The sequence below is a fragment of the Ceratotherium simum genome, chromosome 7 (genome assembly GCF_057802395.1).
Source record: "Ceratotherium simum simum isolate JZ-2026a chromosome 7, ASM5780239v1, whole genome shotgun sequence".
Lineage (NCBI taxonomy): Eukaryota > Metazoa > Chordata > Mammalia > Perissodactyla > Rhinocerotidae > Ceratotherium > Ceratotherium simum.
This window is the reverse complement of record NC_141906.1, coordinates 4,771,952-4,795,038: the sequence shown is the minus strand read 5'-3', so window position 1 is coordinate 4,795,038 and position 23,087 is coordinate 4,771,952. Positions and strand designations below refer to the sequence as shown.

At 42.5% G+C, this 23,087-nt stretch overlaps 1 protein-coding gene across 1 annotated transcript in view; it reads right to left on the bottom strand.

Annotated features, from left to right (window-relative positions):
• Positions 1 to 23,087, bottom strand: part of LGR4 (leucine rich repeat containing G protein-coupled receptor 4) — a 97,134-nt gene that overhangs the window by 37,783 nt on the left and 36,264 nt on the right. Inside the window, exon 2 of the mRNA XM_014783659.2 lies at positions 7,277 to 7,348. Within this exon, the coding sequence (XP_014639145.2) occupies positions 7,277 to 7,348 (72 nt within the window). The remainder of the gene's footprint in view (positions 1 to 7,276; positions 7,349 to 23,087) is intronic.

Genomic DNA, 23,087 nt, shown 5'->3' with positions numbered 1-23,087 from the left:
CTGTTATCGATGACACCCTCTATGATCCCAGCTGAGACATCCTCTTGATTCTATTGCCATGACACTTTTTGCATAGGTTCCCTCCTTCTCAGTGCCTTTCATCTGCTGTAGTTCAGATTCTCATAATTCTTTCCTGGACTATTGCCATTAGCGTCTTCTTCGTCTCCCTGCACACCCTCAATTCCAAACATCCTACCCTCTGCTATGAGATTATGACAACTGAAGGTCAGATCTGATCAAGTCATCTCCTAGCTCAAAAAACTTCAAAAGCCACTCAAAAGTTGAAACTCCTCATCAGCCTGCCAAGAAAGGCCCTCAATCTGGCCCCAAACTCCTTTCTAGGTTTCTCTCCCTTAAGTTGCTTTCAGGAGTTCAGCACTACAACCAAACCAGACACCACATCACTCCAGTCTGTCGCCACATCTTTTCTTCTTTTTCCACATCCCTCAAGGCTCTCCAGAAATGCCAACTCTACTCTTTGATGAGGTCATCTTGCTAGAAGTTATTTCTCTTCTCCTTTGAACTCCCATTAACTCTGGTACCATTCGTCTCTCTTGAAGGCAAGAATCCCATTTAATTCAACACTGAACATAGTGCTTTACCTAACAAAAGTCTGTTGAATTAATGAATTGTCTAATAAGTCTTTTCTCATCCTCTCTACATCTACAGGGGCATAGTCAGACCCGGGATTGAAACCAGGTCCATTATAACAAGCTGTATGACACTGGGAAAATTACATAACCTCTCTGAGGAAAAACTCAGCCTCCTCATCAGAAAAATGGGAATAAAGATAGCTCACAGAGTTTTATGAGATAAAACAAAATAATGTTTGTTCTACGAGGGCCCATCCGGTACACAGTAGGTCCAATGAGCACAAGGTCCCTTCTCATTTCTCTCTTCACACTTACTCCCTAACCTGAGTTCCGCAAATGACATGTAGGAAATGGGATGAATCAGACAAGCAATACTCCCGTGAGCTCACTGTGTCCTTCCCAACAGCCAGGGCGGGGACCTCTGCTACCAAGTCATTCTACTAGAGCACCACAAAATGGAACAAGAGAGTGCTCCCAAGAATAAATATTTGTAACTGTCAAATATCATCAGAGCAACTGAGGAACTCTCTTACTTTTTCTGGGAAATTACTGCAGTTGATAGAGCTTATCTGAGAAGGCTTCAACAAGGGAGTAAATGTTAAGTGAGTCAAACTTTAGTTTGGAAGCAAAGGAAATTCCTTGTAAGTATTAGAGGAGAACAAGAGTCAGCTATTTTCCATAGCTCTAAACAGCCTAGTAAGACTACTGGAGACTACTTATCCACCCGAGAGATACGCAAGCTGACAGTGGAAATATACAGTGGAAATGGCACTGCACGCTGTAGGTCTAATTCTGGCTCAGTTACATACTCGCTGTGGTATTTTGGACAAGCCACTCATCTGCTACCGGGCCTTGAAAATATAAAATATAAAATATAAAATGGTATGGCTAGGCAAGGTAACTTCATTCTAGGAAGAACTCCTTATAAATAAATTTTTGTTCAATGAACTTACTAAGGGAAAGGCTGGGCAGCCAACCACCTCTGGCGGTCAGCTGTGGACACACGGAGAGTTGTAGGTGATAGCGAGTGGATGGCCTCTCCAGCTTCCTTCCAATCCCCTGCCTCTCCAAGCAATATCATAGCTTTGAAATTGAGAGGAAAGACTTGAATCAGATCAACACGGATTCAAACCCTGGCTCTGCTATTTACTACATGACCACACCGAGTTTTTTGCCTCTCTACGGCCTCCAGGTCCTCGTCTCTAAGCTGGGGTGATGGTAAGTCCTGTCTACCTCACAGGGATAGGGCCTGTGAGCAGTAAGTCAGGTGGTGTGTGTGACGTTTTCAGTATGTAATACACTGTAGATAAATGTGGGCTGCCATTATTACTTCCACTGTACCCTAAAATAATTTCCCTTTTCCAAGCTTGACCAATTTTAATTACATGCATTAACTCAGAGACCACAAAAAAATAGTTTTTAAAAATTTAAAACACATTATCAACACAAAGCAACCAGATGCAGCTTGTGGTTCTAGACTGCATCCTGAACCAGAAATTTGATTCTTTTTCTATAAAGAATATCAGTGGAACAGCTGTTAAATTTTAATAAGAATTACAGATTAGATGATAACATTTATCAACACTAGTTTTCTGAGTTTGAAATCTGTACCACAGTTATTCAAGCCAATATCTTTGTATTTTTGGAATAAAACAATGCAATATTTAGAGGTAAAGAGACATTATGACTGTAACTTACTCGCAAGTGGTTCAGAAAAAAATGTACATATATTTTACATCTTATATTGTGCATGTGTGTGGAGAGAAAGAGACAATGTTAACGTTTGGGAAATCTGAGTGAATAGTATGTGTGAAAATTCTTTATGCTTACAACATTTTGTAAGTCTGAAACGTTATATACGTGTGTGCGTGTGTGTGTGTGTATATATATATATATATATACTGTTTTATATATAAGTATTGGAGAAATTAAACTATTTAAAACTATTTAGTTTTGACCCACTTTGCTTGTATTTGATTTGAAATCTCCCTGTTCAAATTATTTACTAGTCCTCTTTCATAAAGTAATGCCATCATTTAGAATTAACCGTCTGTCCTACAGATGAAAAAAAGGATGAGTGACCTTGAATTAGTACTCAGAGAGCCACGTTTCACTTTGGCATTGTGACGAGTTCCAAAGTCAAAGCACATTTTGAAACAAATGGAAGGATGCTGGTCTCGCGGCGTGTGTTAAACAATAACTGTCCGAGTGCCAGAGCCGGCGATGGCTTCACCGTTGTTGCGACATCTAATCTCAAAGTAACATCCAGGGAGTTTTCAGAGGTCGCCTGTGGAAAAGTGGTTGGATAGTCCCTCTGCTGTTTCTAATTAAACCAATTTCACAACTCCACATTTCAGCCATTCCCCACATGGCTACCAAAGCCGACAGGTCTCCAGGAGAGCCAAAAATAAGTCATGACAGCGTCACAGCAGACAACAGGTCTTCTCGATGCTAAATGAATGTTCTCCAAGAATCCTGGCTTTCCTTTTACATCGCCAACAGAAACCTATACTGGCCCGCTCCCACTCCCACTCCCATCCCCAAGCAAAACAATCTCTCCCCCAAATACTTTAAGAAAAAGAAAGACTGCAATGTTTAAGAGGATTAGTGAAACTTACCCTACTCACATGGACACAGCACTTTGTGGTCACAAAGCACTTTTACAAAAAGTATCCTATTTTCCCTTCACACTACTACTGTGAGAAGCCACATTTTAAAGGGTAGGAAACCGAGGTGCAAAAATCAAGAGACTGTCCCAAGATTTCAGACCTTGTATGTATTGAATTCAGGGCCAGAAACTTATGTTTTTGTTTTCCTGGGGAGGTGGTGGGAATCAGGGGGTTGTGCCGTTTATGAACTATAAAACTTTCAAAAGCAGGCTGAAGGTGAAAAGAAGCAACTGGCAACGATAGCAGGTAAAGCACATTTCACTGGAAGGTCGGATGAACTGTTTCCCTGAGAACACACCCACACCCACGGTTCACAGGGCCTCAGGAGGAAGAGGGCTCTGGAGATCCCACTTCAAGTCCCGAAAAACTGCAAACTGGGCCCGTGGACCTGAAAGAGGCACTTAACCTCTTCAGCTCGGCTTCTGCTTTTGTAAAACTGCTTCACCTCAGAGTTACAAGAGTGGACTTGTACACATTGTAAAGCTCTATATGCATACTATCCACCACCACTGTCTTTATAAAAGTGAACTGTTCGTGCCCCAAACAGATCGGCTCCCTGGGTTCCCAGTCTCAGTGAACGGCATCCAGTCATTCCCAGCAGAAATCTGTCTCATTCCCATTACTCACCCTCATATCCTATTCCGCTCCTTCAGGATAAAGTCTAAACTCCTCAGCTTAAAAAGTCCCTTCCTGATGTGGCCTCATCGTCTGACATTTCTCTATCTTTTTCTCCATATTTCAATAGGCATAACTAACCACTTCACGGGTTCTAACGTATCTGAAATGTCTACCACTGTGCCTTTGCACATGCCATAAGGCTCTTCCTGGAGCACCCTTACTCCCCATCCTCATCTGGCTAATTCCTGTGTGTCCTTCAAGACTCAGCAGAACCTACTGTAGGAAGCCTTTCCCAAATCCTAGTCTCCAATAACTGTGCTGCGTTACGCCTCACAGACCCTGCACACACTTTTATGACAGTCTTCCCCATGCTGTCCCAAGTGTCAGTTCCACATCTTCCTCTAGACCAGTGTTGTCCAACTGAACTTTCTGCACTGTTGGGAATGTTCCATACCTGTGCTGTCCAATACAACAGCCACTAGTCACAGGTGGCTACTGGGTTCTTGAAAGATGGCTAGTTCAATTAAGGAACTGGATTTTAAATTTTATTTGATTTTAACTATTTTAAATCTGAAATTAAACAGCCACCTGTGTGGCTAGTGGCTATGATACTGTCCACAGCACAGCTCTGGACAGACTGTCGACTCTAAGGTCAAAGACCATACTCACTTGTCTCTGTATCCCTGGTACCGACCACAGGACCTGGCTTAGAGCAGGCTCTGGTGTTTGGTGAAAGCAGAAGTGAACGTGTAAATATCTCTAAACACTTCTTATATATTGATGGGAAGTGGTTCCACCCGATACTCCAAGCATTCTGGGTTATCATATAAAATTTGGCCAACCGGTCACATCCTGTAAAGCGCACCTCATTAAGTATCATGGGAAAAACTCTCGGTAAATCATTCATTTCTACTCGGCGCACTGCAGCCTCGCAACCCCTCTTAAATGACTTCCAGATGATTTCTGGACCAACGGTTACATCGTTTATAAAATATTACAATAGCCATGGCAGCATCATTTTAAAATGTCAAAACCAAGTACAATGTTTTATAAAGAAAAAACACAGGCTTTTTACCATGCTATATTAACAGGGGAAGAAAAATTCCTTTGAATGCCTGAAGTATTGCCAGAGTATTAAAGACTACTCTGAAGTATTCTTTAAAATTAAGCATCAGCTCTCCTACCTGAATTCATTTTTAAACCCCACACAATAGCTGGAGAAGGCGTAGTGACTTCGTGTGATGGGCTCCATCACTGCAACAGCAGGATATGGAGAGAACACGACTACAAAGAACTAGCAGTCATACCGAACTGGGTTCCAAATAAAAGTCTCGGTGGACAGATTTCACGAGCTTGACATACGCTTGGTCATTTGAGACTTAAAGAAATCCAAGACTCGAACTTCAGATTAACCAGGTTTGACTCCACACGCAGCGCTCACTGCAAAATCCCTCAGAGTGGAGCCGGCAATCAAGGGCATCGACAAAGGTGGTCTGCACACAGCAGCCCCACCCGGAGCCAGGAGAGCGTCCCGGTTTCTACCTGGTGCATCACACACCCCACAGTGGTTACACAACAGCTGAACAACCACTTGTTAATGTCCTTTCATTGTACCATTACTTCTGCCAAGGGAGACTAATCCTAAAAACTATATGTGAAATTAAAAAAAAAAAAAAAATAGGTAAAGCATCCTAAAGCTTGATTAGGTGGAGTGGGGAGTGGGTGCTTCAAATACATAATTCACTCCTTTTTAACTCTACTTAAAATTTTAATTAAAAATGCACAACCATTTATTACAAAATAATTAATGTTCACTAAAGAAAAAAAATGGCAAAAATAAAACATACATTTAATCCTTTTACCCAAATGTAACATTTGATATATATTCTACTGCCTTTTTTTCTTACGTACTTTTAAAATAGTAAAATAAATACTAGCTAGCATTTACATAACGCTCACCGTGTCTCACGCACCGTCCTACGCATTTAACATCTGTTAATTCATTCTGTCTTCACGAGAACACTACGAGGGAGGGACCGTGGTTATCTGCACCTCATAGACAAAGACACTGAGCAGAGGGAGGTTAAGTAACCTGACCCAGTTCACAAGCTTGGAAGTGGCAAATAATCTCCATTGAACTTGACTGTGGGAACACTGTGTTCAACTAAGTAGTGTGGGAAGAAAAATTTCTCCTAAACTTTATTAAATCCTTCACTGCTATTCCAAAGCTCTTGTCAGAAGCAGGAAGCACAACCTGCATGGTTTATACCTGATTCCTGGGCCCCCTGTGCCCTGGGACAGCAGACACTCGGGGACTTGGGTCTGCTCAGCAGCGGGCTGCAGAACACGCCGGGTACCGCGAATTTAGATTCCTTCAGGGCTGTAACTCCTCAATGTTCTTAATATCGAACTGTCACCTTCTTACCCCCACGTATTACATAATCCATTTGCTTGGCCATTAAAAGCCTGTATTTAACCTGATTCAAGTCAGATTTTAAGCAAACAAAATGGAGGTCAAAATAGGTGGAAAGAAATTTCTCACAACATAAACTGTTACACTGGAAATGTGAGATGCAAGTGACAAGTCCAGAAACATTCTTAAAGTTCAAGGTGTTCTGAGAGACCCAATGTTCCACGCCTTCACCCCGTCCCCAAAGGCCACCCACACATGTCCAAGGGGACCCACACTTGGTTTTCTGCTCCCTTGAACAATATTGTCTATAAACTGCACCATGACCCTAAAATGCCTTCTATTATTTTTTATGGTTGTGTTACCCATACAGCAGCTCCTCTGTCAACAATGGTAATTACACAGCAGCCTTGTGATTTCCAGATAACACTGTCATTAACTTGTGTCACTGCAGCTTTCATGGGTATAATAATTGTAGCAAAAATGTCCTATAGAAGTAGCATTTTTAGTTTTGGCTTTCAAAAATAACTTCAGCAACTACATTGCTTGAAAAATCAAGTTTGGGCGCTGGCCCGGTGGCACAGTGGTTAAGTTTGCATGCTCCACTTCTGCAGCCTGGGGTTCATGGGTTCGGATCCCAGGTGTAGACCTACACACTGCTCATCAAGCTATGCTGTGGCGGCATTTCACATACAAAATAGAGGAAGATTGGCACAGATGTTAGCTCAGGGACAATCTTCCTCAAGCAAAAAGAGGAGGATTGGCAACAAACGTTAGCTCAGGGCCAATCTTCCTCACTGAAAAAAATAACAATCTAGTTTGTTTCCCCCCAAAAAACACGATTTCCTCTGCACAAGCCCCCGAAACTAAGCTAATTGAACGTCCCCTAACAGAAAACATTAAACTATCTCTGTTCTAAGAGCTTCCAAAGAGAACAGGGGAAAAAAGAAACCAGACAAAAAAACATCTCTCAGAGTAATACTTACAGCTCCTCCAGAAAAGGGAAGTTCTTAAACGCATCTTCTGGTAATTGAGTAATGTTGTTCATACTGATATCCCTGGAAAACACAAAGTTAAGAAGGTTGTTAACTAAGTGATATTAGACTTAAAGTATTTAATTCAACAGAAAAATAATTAGGTGCTGACATTCCGTAAAGAAGCAAGAAAAATGAGCACAGAAGACGAACATAGGCATAGTCATAATTTGGCTTCAATATGCAACACTCAGAAAACAGAGAAAAGTTATATCTTTTATTATAAATTATGTCCCATAATTTAGAAACGTACCCAGGTCCTGGGTTTTCCCCCTTTTAAGTATCCTTGGAAAAAAATGTCTCGAACTCCCTACAGTGCATGGGCCAGCTGGACCGCCCAGTGGAGTACTCTGGTATTCTGAGCATTGTCCCTGATCAAAATAAACAAATGAAGACCCCAGGCCTTGATAAAAGAGCTCTCTGGGCAAGGGTGGCTTCTGAAGCCACTATCAGGGACAATAACAGGTCCTAGCTGTATTCCAGCTATATTTTCTGCAAAACCTATAAAAGTCTCCAGGTAAGTTGTCAGTGGCGTTCATTTTCAGCCCACGAACAGACGCAGCCTGGAGACAAGTGCACACACGACAGGTATGTGGTCCATTTCCAGCTCTTCCCTTACAAGGCAGCAGAAAGGAGAGAACGCACTCGACGATATAACTTGACAATTAACTCGTTCAAACAGCTAAGACATACTTTATTCACCATTTCCTTCTTCCCTGGCAACTGCCTTTTGAATTGGCTTTCTCCTCCATACTCCACCCCACATCCACGCCGTGAAAGACCAGCTAAGGCAGCAATGACAGTCCCAGCACACAGTGGGTTGGTGGCCTCACTCAGGTTCCTCTGCCCCTTGTCTCCTGTTAAAGTTTGTGGCCGAGCCCTTGGGTCTCTCCTTTTTAGAAATCACCATGAAAACTCACACGTGTGATCATCTCACCCCTGGTTTAGACGCACTGGTATAAGGAGGTACAAAAGAAATCAGCTAACAACAAAACACCCAAATCGGCTAACAATAAAAACACTGTGTCATTTTCATTATTTGGTCAGGTGGAATTTTCTTTTAAAAGATGTGACACCTTCAGTACCAAGGCTGGTGAGTCCCTCCTCCCCATCTCCCCCTCTCACTCAAATTTAGAAACGGAATTTGCATGCCTCCTTAGTAGCCCTTCCCAAGGCAGGTTTGGAAAACTTTTTGGCTTAAAAGTAACAGCAGAAGCAAAAACAGCAACAGCAGTAGCAGCTCCCACGCAGAGAATACTGGTAACGTGCTAAGACTGCACATAAACTCTCACTTTACAAATGGGGAAACTGAGGCATACCGAGGTACATAACCTCCCCAAGGCCACCCAACAAGTGGTGCAAAGGGAAACATGAACTCCAGAGCCCAGGATCTTGTCTGCAAACGTGGAGCCTTCCTCAGTATCCATTTATCCTGTTACTCTCCCCAGGGCAGCGAAGACACGAAGCAAAGCCTCAGCCCTACCAAGGGTAACACTGGAGGGACCCTGGCACAAGATCAATGAATCTCATGAAGAGCACTTTTGCTCAACAACTTAAAAAAAGAACTATAAATAGTTTTAGAAACAGGAAACTAAGTTCATATACATTTCTCAGAGCATGAAACTCCTCTTAGGATGAATCCTATGACCATAGAGATTCACGAGCATTCCAAAATTTTCTCTCACTGACAATCACTCAAATTCTATTAAAGATAACATAAGAAAAACAAAATTAATACACTTCTCAAGGAATTTTTTTTTTTGAGGAAGATTGGCCCTGCACTAACATCTGTTGCTAATCTTCCTCTTTTTCTTTTTTCTCCCCAAAGCCCCAGTACATAGTTGTGTATCCTAGTTGTAGTCGTAGCTCTTCTATATGGGACACCGCCTCAGCATGGCTTGGTGAGCGGTGAGTAGGTCTGCACCCAGGATCTAAACCGGCAAACCCTGGGCCGCCAAAGCAGAACGCGCAAACTTAACCGCTGCACCGGGCCGGCCACAGGAACTATTATTTTTAAACACAGGCCCCCATCCTACTGTAGTCAGCCATCGTTATCCCTGGGGAAGGGGAGAGGTACTCAAGCAAGATACTGGAGAAACAGCACCCTCCTGGCCTGACATCATACACCTCTAGGATTCACCTTTTTCTGTAGTTTTCATGGAGGGGCCCATCTTCCCTGATGAAAATACATGAGGTTCATTTTATGGAAAAGGCATGTTTTTTGAAAATTTACCGTAACACAAAATTTAAAGACTATTAGTTTGCCATCACAAAACGATTGAGTCACTCCCACTGGAAACACATCCACCCTTAACAGACAAAATCCTTCTTAAGAATACAACAAAATCTTTAATCACATTGAAAGGCAAAATAATGATCTGAGTAAGCAGTGATTCTATAAAATATCACACAATTTTGGTGCTCTCAAGTCATTCCAATAAAAGCAGCAAGAGGGACAGCCCCGATTTATTACTTTACAAAAGGAGGCCCTCCGTACAGCCTCCTCCAAGTTTAGCACACCTGCCTTCGGGTGAGCAGCACAGTAACAGAAAAACTGATTAACTGCCTCGCCAGAAAGAGACACATAATTAAGAGAAAATGTACACTACACTATTCTCTGCATTCCAATTTTTAAAAACGCATACGCCTATATAATTCCCTCATGTTTTACCCCTCAGAGCAACAAGACGTAACAGGCAGTTTTGCAGTGAGCGATAAACGCAGTTAGTGGGACTCCATGTTTACAAATCCACATATGTTAAACACACGGTGAGGTTTTCTTTCAAATCTTCAGATTCAGGAGCAACACGTTTCCAAACGGTCCTGATTTCACACGCCCAGGGAGGTTCTCTCCTTATAAGTATTTTCTCTCATACTTTCTGGGCTTTAGTTCCAAAACATGGTCAATAACGTAAAAAAAAAAACGGGGGGGGAGGGAAGCGGGGGGTTGCTACAAGATGCTATCTCCAGAGAAGCTCTGGAAGCGTGTGGTTACAGAGTATAAGGTGGGTGGGTACTCATTTAAAACAATGAGGGCTAACGGTGATAAACAACCTACAGACAGCCTTCAGAGCCGATTCCAGACTTGACGTCACCAACACAGCAAGACAGCTTACGGCTGGAAAGGACACTGGGGTGATGAGTAACTGTCACAACGTACCAGTGGCAGCCCTATGCCAAGAATCACAAATATATTAGGCTCATAAGCCACATAAATTATTAAAATATGTAAGTGAAAGAAAGCTGTAGACAAAAACAAACGCTAGTTACAGCAGAGAAAAGGAAAAAAAAAAAACAAGGAAAAAGAAAAGAAAGAAAATTTCCAGCTAGAAGATACACCTCCAGACCAGTGCCTTGACATTCATACGAGCAACACAATCTTGCCAGCAACATCTGTAATTAAACCCAGTGATTTGCCATCCCAGGTTCCTACAAAGAAAATAAACACAGGAAAAAAAAATCGTACAAGGTCTGAGTTGAGTGCCACAACCCATAAAGGCCTCCGAAGGGTAATTTCAAGAGAACTGATGGCCTTATGTGGAGGTGGCCTGGCGTAGTTGGAAGTATACAGCTTGGGAGCCAGACACACCAACGTTACCTGTGGATTCACTACCACTAGCTGTGTGATCTCGGGCAGGCTGTTCATCTTCTCGGAGCCCTAGCGTCTTCATCTGGAAAAAGGAAGGCAGTAACAACCAAACCTTGCAGACTGCTGTGAAGATCAGAAAACGTCAAGTCACATAGAAGAAGCTAAATAAGTAACAGGTGTCATCTTATTGCCCCTGTTTTTGCTGTTCCCGGAAGCTGTCTCAATCCAGCAGACTGAGAGCCACACCACCTTTGGTGGCCTTCCTTCCCTGAAAGAAACCACTTTTACACAAGAGCAACACTAAACGGTGCAGAAGACCTAGAACCTGGAGTTGTTCCTAACTACAAAACTAGACTGTAAACTCCAGAACTCCAAGAGCTGAAGATTTTAAGCTGCAAGAGCCCTTCAAGATCAAATTCTTCATTTTAAAAGAAAAAAGTTGAGGCCCAGTTGTTGACAGAGTCCAGCACTGTTTCAAAAAAAAGAAAAGAAAAATTCCATTCTTGTAGGAAATTTTTGGAAGGACCAGGGAAGACCACAGCCATTTTCAAAAAGATCAGGATGCCTTCAAGCAGTTTAGGGATAAAGCAGGGGACAGAACCTAGAACTTTTAGTGGAGGGAAAATGCCTGAATGTGTCTTTTCTATACATATTTCTTCCAAAACAGATTTCCTTATGGTCAGGTCTCTCAAGGTACACCAACTGGAACAGAGCACTCGTCTGCATATGACACCCACACAGTGCAGCTCCCCCTCGTTTTTACAACAGAGATCAAAAATACAAACGCACATCACTTCTCCAGAAAATAAAGCTGGACACTCAAACACAGCAGTCGCTGATTTCAAAACTAAAATTTAAAGGGTGCAATTGTTTAATGGAAACTGCCAAATCTCCCCAGTTAAACTCTCATCTCTTTTCCTCATAAAATTCACTAACGCTGAAATATCCACAGAGTAAAGAGGAACATCATGTTTCAACAAGGTACCTTTTAAAATCCCTGTGAAACGCCCCCTGGGCGAGCCTAACCTGTTTGCTGAGGGCCAGGCATGTGCACTGTGGACTTTGCCATTGCATGCCTCCTGGACTGGGCCTTCTGCCACAGAATTATTTAATTTTAAATATACTGTGATTGACCCAATGTTATCTAAATTTGAATAAGCCCTCCTATTTGTATTAGATAAAACTGTACTACTGCTGCCATATTGTTGATCACTATATCTCAAATACTACCAGGCAGTTTAAAAAGTCACTAACCAACATACAGGTTCTAGAGAACACAGCGTTCTCGAGAGAATGGCGACGATGTCTTGAACTCAACAAACACATGCTGATAATGATTAAGAACTAATACTATCCCAGTGACTTTTCCAGGGTCTTTTGCAATCAACCAAAAATTTCAGGCCAACCTCCAATTCACAGATGTCTACAGTAGTTTTTTGTCTTTGTTCATACAACTAAATTGGAAAAATGCCTCTGGTGGAACAAATTTGAAGAGAAGGTCTCCCTCACCCACAAGTAGCATAGACACACACGTAACACCAAGTCCTAGTCAAAGCTTATTAAGAGTTTAATTTCTTTTCTACACAATTCCATATCTTTGGGCAAGTAATCTCTTTTTCTCCCCACCTTTTTATGATAACAAAGGTAAGCTATGTTAATTGTTTTTAAAAAATTGAAATGCAGAGAAAACCACCCACAATATCAATACCCAGAAGTAACCACTCTTATATCTCATGGGTGTCACTACAGATTCTTTTTCTACGTGTGGCATATATTTTTACAAATACGAAATCCTACAGTTCTGAATATGTTTATCTCTTGACACCTAAGATTCTTCATTTGCAAAATGGAAAAAAAAAATCTTCTCTGAAAATATCTTTTAATGAAAGTATAAGTACCTAATATATCTCAACGCTATTTTCAGCAGGCCATACATCATGGGATGCGGACGTCTTTGCTCCTGGGAGCCACCATGCCAAAAGGAAAAGAGGTTAATTAAGGATTTTCCTCTTCAAGAGAAAAGGAGGTATCTTGTCACCCATCTAAGAAACCTTCACAAAGTACCCATTATCCACATATGTGCAAGGCACTGTGCTAGGGCAGTCAGGCTTTTATATCAGAAGATACTTTCACAGTTCTTTTTTTATTAAAATCCAACAGTCCACTCTATTTTTAACTTGCTATTACTGTTTAAGACATTGCTGTAACATTCAACTAAATCTAACCTCTTTAAAATGCATAACTGTATTCTGAAAGCAATAAGAATAGCCACATATATGTGAAGATAACTGCTCTTTACACTGCAGAAACGGGGCCAAAACAGTATGCATCTATTTCAGTAAGATTCTGCTTGAGATATTTGTCTGACCTTACAAGTTTAGCACTGCTAGAATCCAACTAGACGTCACAACAGGCACCCTTCTAATGCCGTATGCCACATTTCTACCGCAGTTTTAGGCAGCAGGATAAGTTGGCTCCATGCTATATGGCATCTTCCCTGGTGTTTGAAGAACAAAGGCTCAGTGCTTCCCAGCAGAAAGAATCCAAAACGTGCTCCTCTGCAGCCTTGCAGTCCTTAGATGGCTGCTGCAACCACCACATCGACACCTAACAACAAATGTTAGTTACAGCAGAGGAAAGTTAACACCCTGTAAAGTCATTATCTACTTAAGGTCCTTGCGCATCCTGGTACGTAACCTTCCCAACAACACAGAAAGGCCAGAGAAAATGCCAGCTTCAAATCTTAAAAAATAATGTAAATAAAACCTTTTTGCTACAGGAGATACAGAGAAGAAGGTTTCATTCATTTTATCATCATCTACTTTCATGGATTAAAACCTCTTTTTTAGGGCCTTTTAGAATTTCTCCATTAAAGACTTTCAAAGCTCTATTGCCACTGTTAAGAAAATGAAAAGACATGAAACAGACTGGAAGAAAATACTTGCAAAACATATAGGATAAAGGATTTGTATCTATAACACGGAAAGAACTCTCAAAACTCAATCAGAAAATAAACCCAATTTTAAAACGGGCAAAAAGATCTGAACAGACACTTCACCAGAGAAGATTACACGAATGGCAAAAAGCACATAAAAAGATGTTCAACGTTAGTCTTTAGGGAAATGAAAATTAAATCCCCATGAGATACCACACAACTATTAGAATGACTAAAATGTAAAAACACCACAGCTGACAACACCAAGAGCAGACGAGGATGCAGTACAACTGGAACCCTCACACACTGCTGGTGGGAATGCAAAATGGTGCAACCACTTTGGAAAACAGCTTGGCGGTTTCTTATAAAATCAACCGTACACTTATGACCATCACTTCGCAATGCTAGGTATAAATAATGTAATTGCCAAAAACCGGAAACAACCCAATATCCTCCAACTAGTGGATGGATAAAGAAACTCTGGTGTACCTATACAACAGAATCATACCCAGCAACAAAAAGGAACAGACCACCGATACAAGCAACAGCATGGGTGAATCTCAAACACCCTATGCCAAGTCAAAGAAGCCTGACTCAAAAGGCTACAAATTGTATGGCTCCACTGTACAGCATTCTGGAAAAGGCAAACCTTCAGAGACAGAAAACAGGTCAGTAGTGGTCAACAGGGGGAAGGATGGGGTGGGAGAGAGGCTCGCTACAAAGGAAAACGAGAGAACTTTTTGTAGTGATGGAAATATTCTATGTCTTGATTTTGATGGTAGGTGTACAACTATATACATTTATCAAAACTCTCAGAACTATATATTAAAAAGTGTGAATTTTACCATATGCAAATTAAACCTCAATATCTGTGTTGCCCTTTTACAAATCAGTGCATATATATTACCTCCTCACATGTCTCCCATGGGAAAAAATAATTCATCCTACGGTGAGAAGTTCTCTCTCCCAGCACTACCCAAATCCAAATAACGTGATGCACAGCATGGGCTTGAGAGTCAGGAAACGTGCTGCCCTTTTTTCCCCCTTTTTCGTGGTTTTTTTTCTTTTCTTTTTTTTTTGGTTTTTCCAACCTCTGCTATCCACTTGCAGTAGGACACTGGGCCAAGCCTCTTCATTCTCTCTTTGTTGAGCACCTACCAGGCTTGTGTCTGTGTGCTGGGCAGCACGTACATAAAGACAAGTCAGACACAGCGTTTACCCCAGGATCGTTCCAAGGCAGCGGCGAGGCAATGATAAAACAAGTAAATACCGTGACACATGTGGCCCAGCAGGGAAGATGCTCACCCTAACCTGGAGCTGGAGAAAGGCTTCGAAAGGCTGGGCTCTGTGCTGAGGTGTAAAGGACAGATCCCACGTTAGAGAGCTGCTCTTTCCATCTGTGGTCCCACTCATTAGGTCGGCACTGTTTCTCAGCAGAGACACAACTGGCATGTTGAGCAGAAGAATTCTTCATTATTCAAGACAATCTTGCTCACTATCGAGGGCTTGGCATCCCTGTTCCCCTGACACACTAATTAGTGCAACTAAAAACATTACCCAAACACTTCCAACCTTCCCGCACAAGCTGCTAGCACAAAGAGGGACATGAAATCTATTTAGCAGGTGGCAAATGGCATTTTTAAAAAAAAATATACTGAACAGTTAATATCCAAGTACATCATGCAGAAAAATTAGTTTCATGACAATTATTTAGATTTTATAAATATATATTGGGTCATGATGTAAAATGTGGTCCTCATTGGGTTCACAGGGAAAAAAAATATGAAAGCCTCTAAACCAGATGACTTGTTTGGGTAGAGGGTGCCTTCCAGGCAGAGGGAGTATCATGTGTGAAAGCATGGTCAAACGAGATACAACCAGGGTGGTCTAAGAGATAAAGTGAGCATTACGAGCAGGATGGTTACAAGTGGTGAGAGAAGCCACCAAGACAAACAGAAAGGACACTCCAAAAGGCCTTGGATGTGACCTCAGGAACCAGAGCTTTATTCTAAAAGCATGGAAGGCTGCCAGAGGAAGTGTAAGCATGTCAGGTTTGCTGTAGAAAGATCATTTGGCAGCCATATGATGATGAGACAAAAGAAGAAGTAAGGAAGAAGAAACCCAGCTCCTTGGAACCGAGCTTCCTCTACTGTGAAATATTTTGTGCTAACTTCTCAGGTCCTTTCCAAATCTATCATTATGACTCCTACTTTGGCATTCCTGCTCCTGGCACATTCCATGCATAATTAGTAGAAAATAAGAAACCCTTAGCTTCACGTTTTTCCTATATGTGTAGGCACATTTGCTTGTGTTAGCAAGTGTGTGAATGAGAACAGACTTAAACATACCTACTTCAGAATTACAAGGGTGCAGCAATTACGAAAGACGCATGACTTCATTTCCAAAGGTAGCATTTTATGCTGTAATTGTTTATGCTCTCGATGAAGCAATACAGCCTAGGAGACATTTAAGGGTGTGTTCTTCAAGGAGATGCTAACCCGTCAAGTTAGAAGAGACAACAAAACACCACCGTGTAAACATCATGTCACAACAAAAGGCATGTGCGGCTTAAATTACATATCCTTAAAATGGTAACTTTAAAAAATAAAACTAGTTAGGCTAACTCAATATTTTATAATATTCAAACAAGTTCCTACCATTTTCAGGGCTTTTTTGTTTTTTGTCTTTTTAAATAGTCTGTTTCCAAGTGTGAGATGTGTTCTAAACAGAAAAATATAAAATGCTCTAAATCTGGAGCCATGTTTACTAAATGGCAAAGAGAAATGAATACCGAAGACAAAAAGAACATTACTTTCCTTTCCATAGTTTGATCAAGGACCCTAGCATCTGGCATGACATGGAACAGACAAGGATTAAACTATAATATTCCTTGTTTTCTTGCTACATAACGGGTGTTCTCAGGCATTCTTTGGGTGTCAACAGCTGTTCTGGTAACCCTAACGATGACAAAACAGTGCTCATTACCAGCCAAGACACACAGACAAAATGCTATTTCAATAGTCCATTTAACATCAACTAGATGCATTGTGATGGGTGGCGGCTGGGCCAATTGGAAACACTCAGTTACTTCATCCTAGCAGACAAAATGCACTATTCATAAAGAAATCAACCCAACGGCATTTATTATGGTAAATATTCTAATTAACTAAACGGTTTATGTTTTATTATGGCTACACTTATTAACACCATTGATAGGAAAACATGACTTCATGGTCCTTGCCTTCAAACATGCACACCCACAAAAACTTCTGTTTAGACGTGTATTTTTTAAACTTTAGCTCACAACCAATTAACGGGTTGTGAAATCATTTCAATGGGTCATAGCCAAGTTTTTTCTTTAAATGAAATAGGAAAGAATAGAATAGTATCAGAACGCATCCAGTGTAGAAGCTAAGTATTGTCTCCGGAAACTTTGTTTCAGCATTTGTGTGCTTCTGGCTTCCCAACTGCAAAGTCTCAAGTTTGCATATCACGTCGTCTCAAGTTCAAACACATATCTTGTCTGTGAAATATAGTCAGAACCATGAGCTCAAGGAATTGGCTATCCAAGCCAAATATTTCGTATCCTCCTTCCAAATGGAGTCAAAACTACAGCTGCTTTCCCAGCACGACAGGTTGGCCCAGTGGATGTGGTAACCTTTAAAGTCTTCCTTCACCTCTGTGCACACCCCGGCACTTTCCTATTGTAGAGACGTCGGCTCTCTCAAACGGACAGTAACAGTACGAGAGAATGCCACAATGGGCTACCCTGAAACTTGTCTGGGGGGGGGGGGGCGCGGCCCAGTGGCACAAGCAGTTAAGTGCGCATGCTCTGCTTTGGCAGCCCAGGGTTCGCAGGTTCGGACCCGGGCACGCACTGACACACCACTTGGCAAGCCATGCTGTGGCGGCGTCCCATATAAAGTGGGGGAAGATGGGCACGGATGTTAGCTCAGGGCCACTCTTCCTCAAGAAAAAAGGGGAGGATTGGCGCTGGATGTTAGCTCAGGGCTAGGTCTCACAAAAAAAAAAAAAAAAAGAGAGCGAGACACATACACACACATTTAGAAGATTTTATTACACTACTACTTTTCAACTGTTTCAACAGAACTGGCAATAAAAGCTGAATCAGCTAAATAGGCTACCCTGGGCTCTACTGGGGTTTTTAGAAGTATATGATAAATAACATCATGACCTTTTTCACTTACTGTGTATAAAATGTTTATAAATAACCTGACAAAACCATCTTTAAATAATTTTTATTTATTGATTGATTTTTCCCCCAAAGCCCGAGTAGATAGTTGTATGTCATAGCTGCACATCCTTCTAGTTGCTGCATGTGGGATGTGGCCTCAGCATGGCCGGAGAAGTGGTGCGTCGGTGCACGCCCAGGATCTGAACCCGGGCCGCCAGCAGCAGAGCTGGCGCACTTAACCACTAAGCCACGGGGCCGGCCCCACAAAACCATCTTTAGACAATGTAATGATTTAAAGGTTAAAAACAAACAAAGACCAAAAAAAACTACACTCCAAAAAATCCCTTCTAATGCCCCAAATCCAAAAGGACCCCCCAGTAAGCACTGTTTGTGCACCCAGGAATCAGCCCCAGCAGGAGGGCCTCCAGTTTCCAGGACACTGAGGCACTGACCTCATGTTGGGCAAGAGGAAAGTTCTAAACGATGAGGCAGTCTATATCCTGAAGGCCAGCTGCCAACGGTCAAGGCCTGAACCAGAGGCAGGCTCTCGGGGATCTCACCACCCCTGTAATGCAGGCTTTGTGGTGCAATTGCTTCCCTTCAGGCCAAGAGGCATGCAATACTCTCCCAAGCACACACCACACTCTCCCCCTCCTTCCCTCCGACGGCCATTTTTACCAAGGCTCATAAAACATATTTCATCCTTACAGGAATGACTCAAAATTGTAACTGGGATGACTCAGTCATTTCTGGTGACTGAAAGACAACAGACATTGATAATGACGGTTAATAAAGTCATTCAAGATATTCCCTTGGGAATGACTTACCACTCATTCAAGTCACTAACGATTTATTCAGTAGAGAAGAGGCTATGCAATCAAATCTGAGATGGTCCTGAATCTTTGGGAGCCAAGATTGTCAAATCTGGTTTTGTAATACTCATGGACAGCTCCACTTGTGACAAGTCTTTAAGTTCTAAGAAGTCCCAGGAAAAAAACACTTCAATTCCTTTTTTTTTTTTTAAAGATTTTATTTATTTATTTTTTGCCCCCCAAAGCCCCAGTAGATAGTTGTATGTCACAGCTGCACATCCTTCCAGTTGCTGCATGTGGGACACGGCCTCAGCATGGCCGGAGAAGCGGTGCATCGGTGGGCGCCCGGGACCCGAACCCGGGCCAACAGCAGCGGAGCGCGCGCACTCAACCGCCAAGCCACGGGGCCGGCCCTTCAATTCCTTTTAATTTTTGCAAGCAATATGGGTCATCTGGTCCTTTGTTTCTTACCTTGAACAGCAAACAATGGGCCGCCCTGAAATTTGGTTATTAAAAAAAGAGGGGGAGAGAGAGAGATGCACACACGCTAGGAACATCAAAACACATTCAGGGTTACTGCTTTAGGATGTTCATCTTGCTTAAGAAAATCCCTTAACTCTGCATTGACTCAATGTTTTGTTGAAGCAGTTTTATTACGAAATTGCTAAGCAGAGAAGAAATAATGTCTTAGAAAATAATTTCCTATAAGGAAGAGAATATTTAATTCCCCTTACACCAGTGAAACCAGATACACACTTCCGATTCATTCACTCACACACACACACACACACACACTCTCACACTCCATAAAGAGCTCAACCATAAGTAAAGAATGTAAGATTAGAAGATCAATCCAGATACCAACAAGGAGAGTGACGCCACACCCCAGTCTGCCTGGGACACAAACCCAGTTTATGTCTACTGTCTCAGCATGATTACTAATGGTGCTCCTTCTCACTCTCAAAGGTATGGTCTTTTGGGTGATAAATTAAATGACAATCCCACTAACTGCAGAAGGTTCAACTGAATGATGTTGGATGAGTTGTGATGGGAAGAAATAGAAATATTGGTTTGGACTGCCTTGGGGAGGGCTTGACTAAAAGGCTAATTCCTCATGTGTGTAATATTATAACGATAATAATATGAAAAACAACTTACTGAGCATCTGTAGAGTTTGTAAATATCGCTTTGGTCAATTTCCTGCTCCCCGTCCCGCCCCCCATACTCCATCAGGGCGAAGGTGTGTTTTCCTCACTGCTGTATCTCAAGCCTCTGGCACAATGTGTGGCCACAGCTGAATGAATGACATGCCAGATACTGCACTAAATGCTTTAACAGTCATGGTAGCAAGTACTTACTTAGCATTTCCAAAAAAAGAAATTTTAAAAAAGGCTTAATTTCCCAGCCATCTAAAGGAAGTCAAAGGCCTGGCTGCAAGAGGAAAGAAAGGAGGAGCATATAAAATATCCTCATTTTGGGGCCAGCCTGGTGGTGTAGCAGTTAAGTGCACATGATCTGCAGCAGAGGCCCGGGGTTCGCAGGTTCGGATCCTGGGCGTGCACTGACACACCGCTTGTCAAGCCATGCTGTGGCAGCGTCCCATATAAAGTGGAGGAAGATGCGCACGCATGTTAGCCCAGTGCCAATCTTCCTCAGCAAAAAGCAGAGGACCGGTGACAGATGTTACCTCAGAGCTAATCTTCCTCACAAAAAAAAAAAAAAATCACAAAAATATCCTCATTTTTATAGATGACACCTGATCCGCTTCTGGGACAGACTGTCAAGAACACAGCACTTCTGATGGACAGCAAAGAGCATTAATGACAGATTTTCTCCCAAAGTCTATTGATATAACCAAATAATAACCTTACATGCAAAGATACTTCGGGAAAAGCAAGAAAGCAAGCAAGGCTTTCATTTAAATACAAGTTCCTGGATTTAAAAATAGCTTGGGAAGAATGACGTAAAATTGAATTTCAGTAAAACTAATTTTTCTTCCTCAAAATTTCAAAATACAAGCTTTGTCCTATAAATAGCATCTCACAGAACCACTGGACTAGAAAGCTTAGTGGCTAAAAGTTTCTCCCAGAAGCCAGGCCAAGCTCCCTGGGTCTGAATGCAGCTCTGCTGGCTCACCAGTTGCATAACCCTGGGCAAGTCCCTTCTTCTCTCTGTGCCTCGTTCTCTCCACGCGTAAACAGGGATAACACTTCTGACTTCAGAACATCACTGTAAGGATGAGGTGGTGGGACCTCTGAGCAGCGCCCAGCACAGGGCCCAGCCCACAGCAAACACTCAAGCAAAGTCAGCTATTATTATGTCTACTATTATCATCACCAATCACCACCAAATCTAATCATCTCATTTCAATAATGAGGCAACTGAGACCCAAAGGGGTTATATAATTAATTAATCAAAGAACCAAGATCAAAATCAAAAAGATAAATCACAGTCCAGGGTTCTTTCTGCTACCCTCCACTGGAGCACAGGTGTGGCAGTAACGTTGTAGCAATATGCTCTGGAATTTGGGAAAACAGCTTCCCCAGAAACAATGTGTTAAATGGTGCCGGACTCCACAGTGATCAGTAAGAGCTGGCTGAGCCCGGCACTGGAGCTCAACTAATGAACAAATGCTCCAACCAAAACGTGGGAACAAACCAGTACCACCTGTACTTAACCCAGGAAATGCACGCAAAATCTCTTCTTACTTATTAAGAATACCGGTCCTTGAAGAAGGAATAAGCTTAAAATGAGGCACAGTTTCTAAAATGGAATTCTGGGTACTTTTAAAAGGTGATGATGCATTGATGGTGTTATGTTCAATTTTACCTAAAGAAGTCATAGCTCTTGTGGTGGTCGTTCAACAAATTTTTGTTGGCATGGTGAATAAAACATTCCCTCTGATCTTAAAAGGAAAAAAGCCAGGTAAAAGGAAGAGAGGGGCGGACCTCCGAGGCTGAAGGAAGAGCCTGCAGGCAAGACCGAGCCTGTCTTGGGGGCCGGCCCCGTGGCTTAGCGGTTAAGTGCGCGCGCTCCGCTGCTGGCGGCCCGGGTTCAGATCCCGGGCATGCACCAGTGCACCACTTGTCAGGCAGTGCTGTGGTGGCGTCCCATATAAAGTAGAGGAAGATGGGCACAGATGTTAGCTCAGGGCCAATCTTCCTCAGCAAAAAGAGGAGGATTAGCATGGATGTTAGCTCAGGGCTGATCTTCCTGCCAAAAAAAAAAAAAAAAAAGACAGAGCCTGTCCTTCGGGAACCAGCACGCAGACTGGCTTGGCGGGGACATGAAGTCCAGAGGTCAGGGGGAAGAGAGAGCACAGGCTCAGATGACAGAGGACAGCAAACGTCCATATGATAAGGAGTTTGAGGGCAGGAACAAGAAGCTACGGAAGATTTTTTAAGGAACATGAAGGCTGCTTTAGAAAGAACTTCTGGCGGACAGGCACAATCTTTACATTCTCAATACGGTTACAGCTGCCTTTACGAACTGCATGCTGGTGCTCCGCTACCCGGCCCCCACTGAGTGATGGGACAAGCAGCAGCTCCATGACGCTGATCGCCATGGATATTGGAAGAATGCGATGAGGTTATGACTCACGGAGCGACACAGTATTCCCTTTATCAGAGCCCTTGGGAAAAAGCTCTCTCTGACCTCAAGTCCAGAACAGCTGTGTTTCTCCTGCACATGTCTTTCCTATCTAATAGACAACGTGGAATCACAGAGTGGGTTCTCGCTCCCTCTTCCTATCGGCTACCGTGATTCTCTGAGCCAAAACTGTAGCCCCCTTTCATTTTTACATTAGGTGGGTAGCTTCGGTGACTCCTGTCTTCAACCAATCTTTTCTTGTCCTAATTTGGGGGTAGGGGGCAGTCTCGGTCTTCTCATCCACTTATTTTCTTTTATCTCATGCATTTTTTGTAAGCATCTTGAATTCTTTTTGGAATAAGCTGGACTATCCTAGTATTTTGTGAGCACTCCCTATGCGCCTGGCATACCTAAGCCAACAGGCGCACAAACACGTGTTGGTGGTCGGACAAAAGGGTGACTGTAGGCAAGAAGGCTGAGGTGGAGAAATCAACTTGTGAGGGATGTGAGATCTGGAACCAACACAGCAGCACAGGGACAGGGAGGAAAAGCAAGACAAGCGTCCTCTCACAGGCAGAACCAGCAGAACTCAGTGATCAGAGGCTGGGAAGAGACAAAGGGGAACCTTGAAGACGACATGGCAG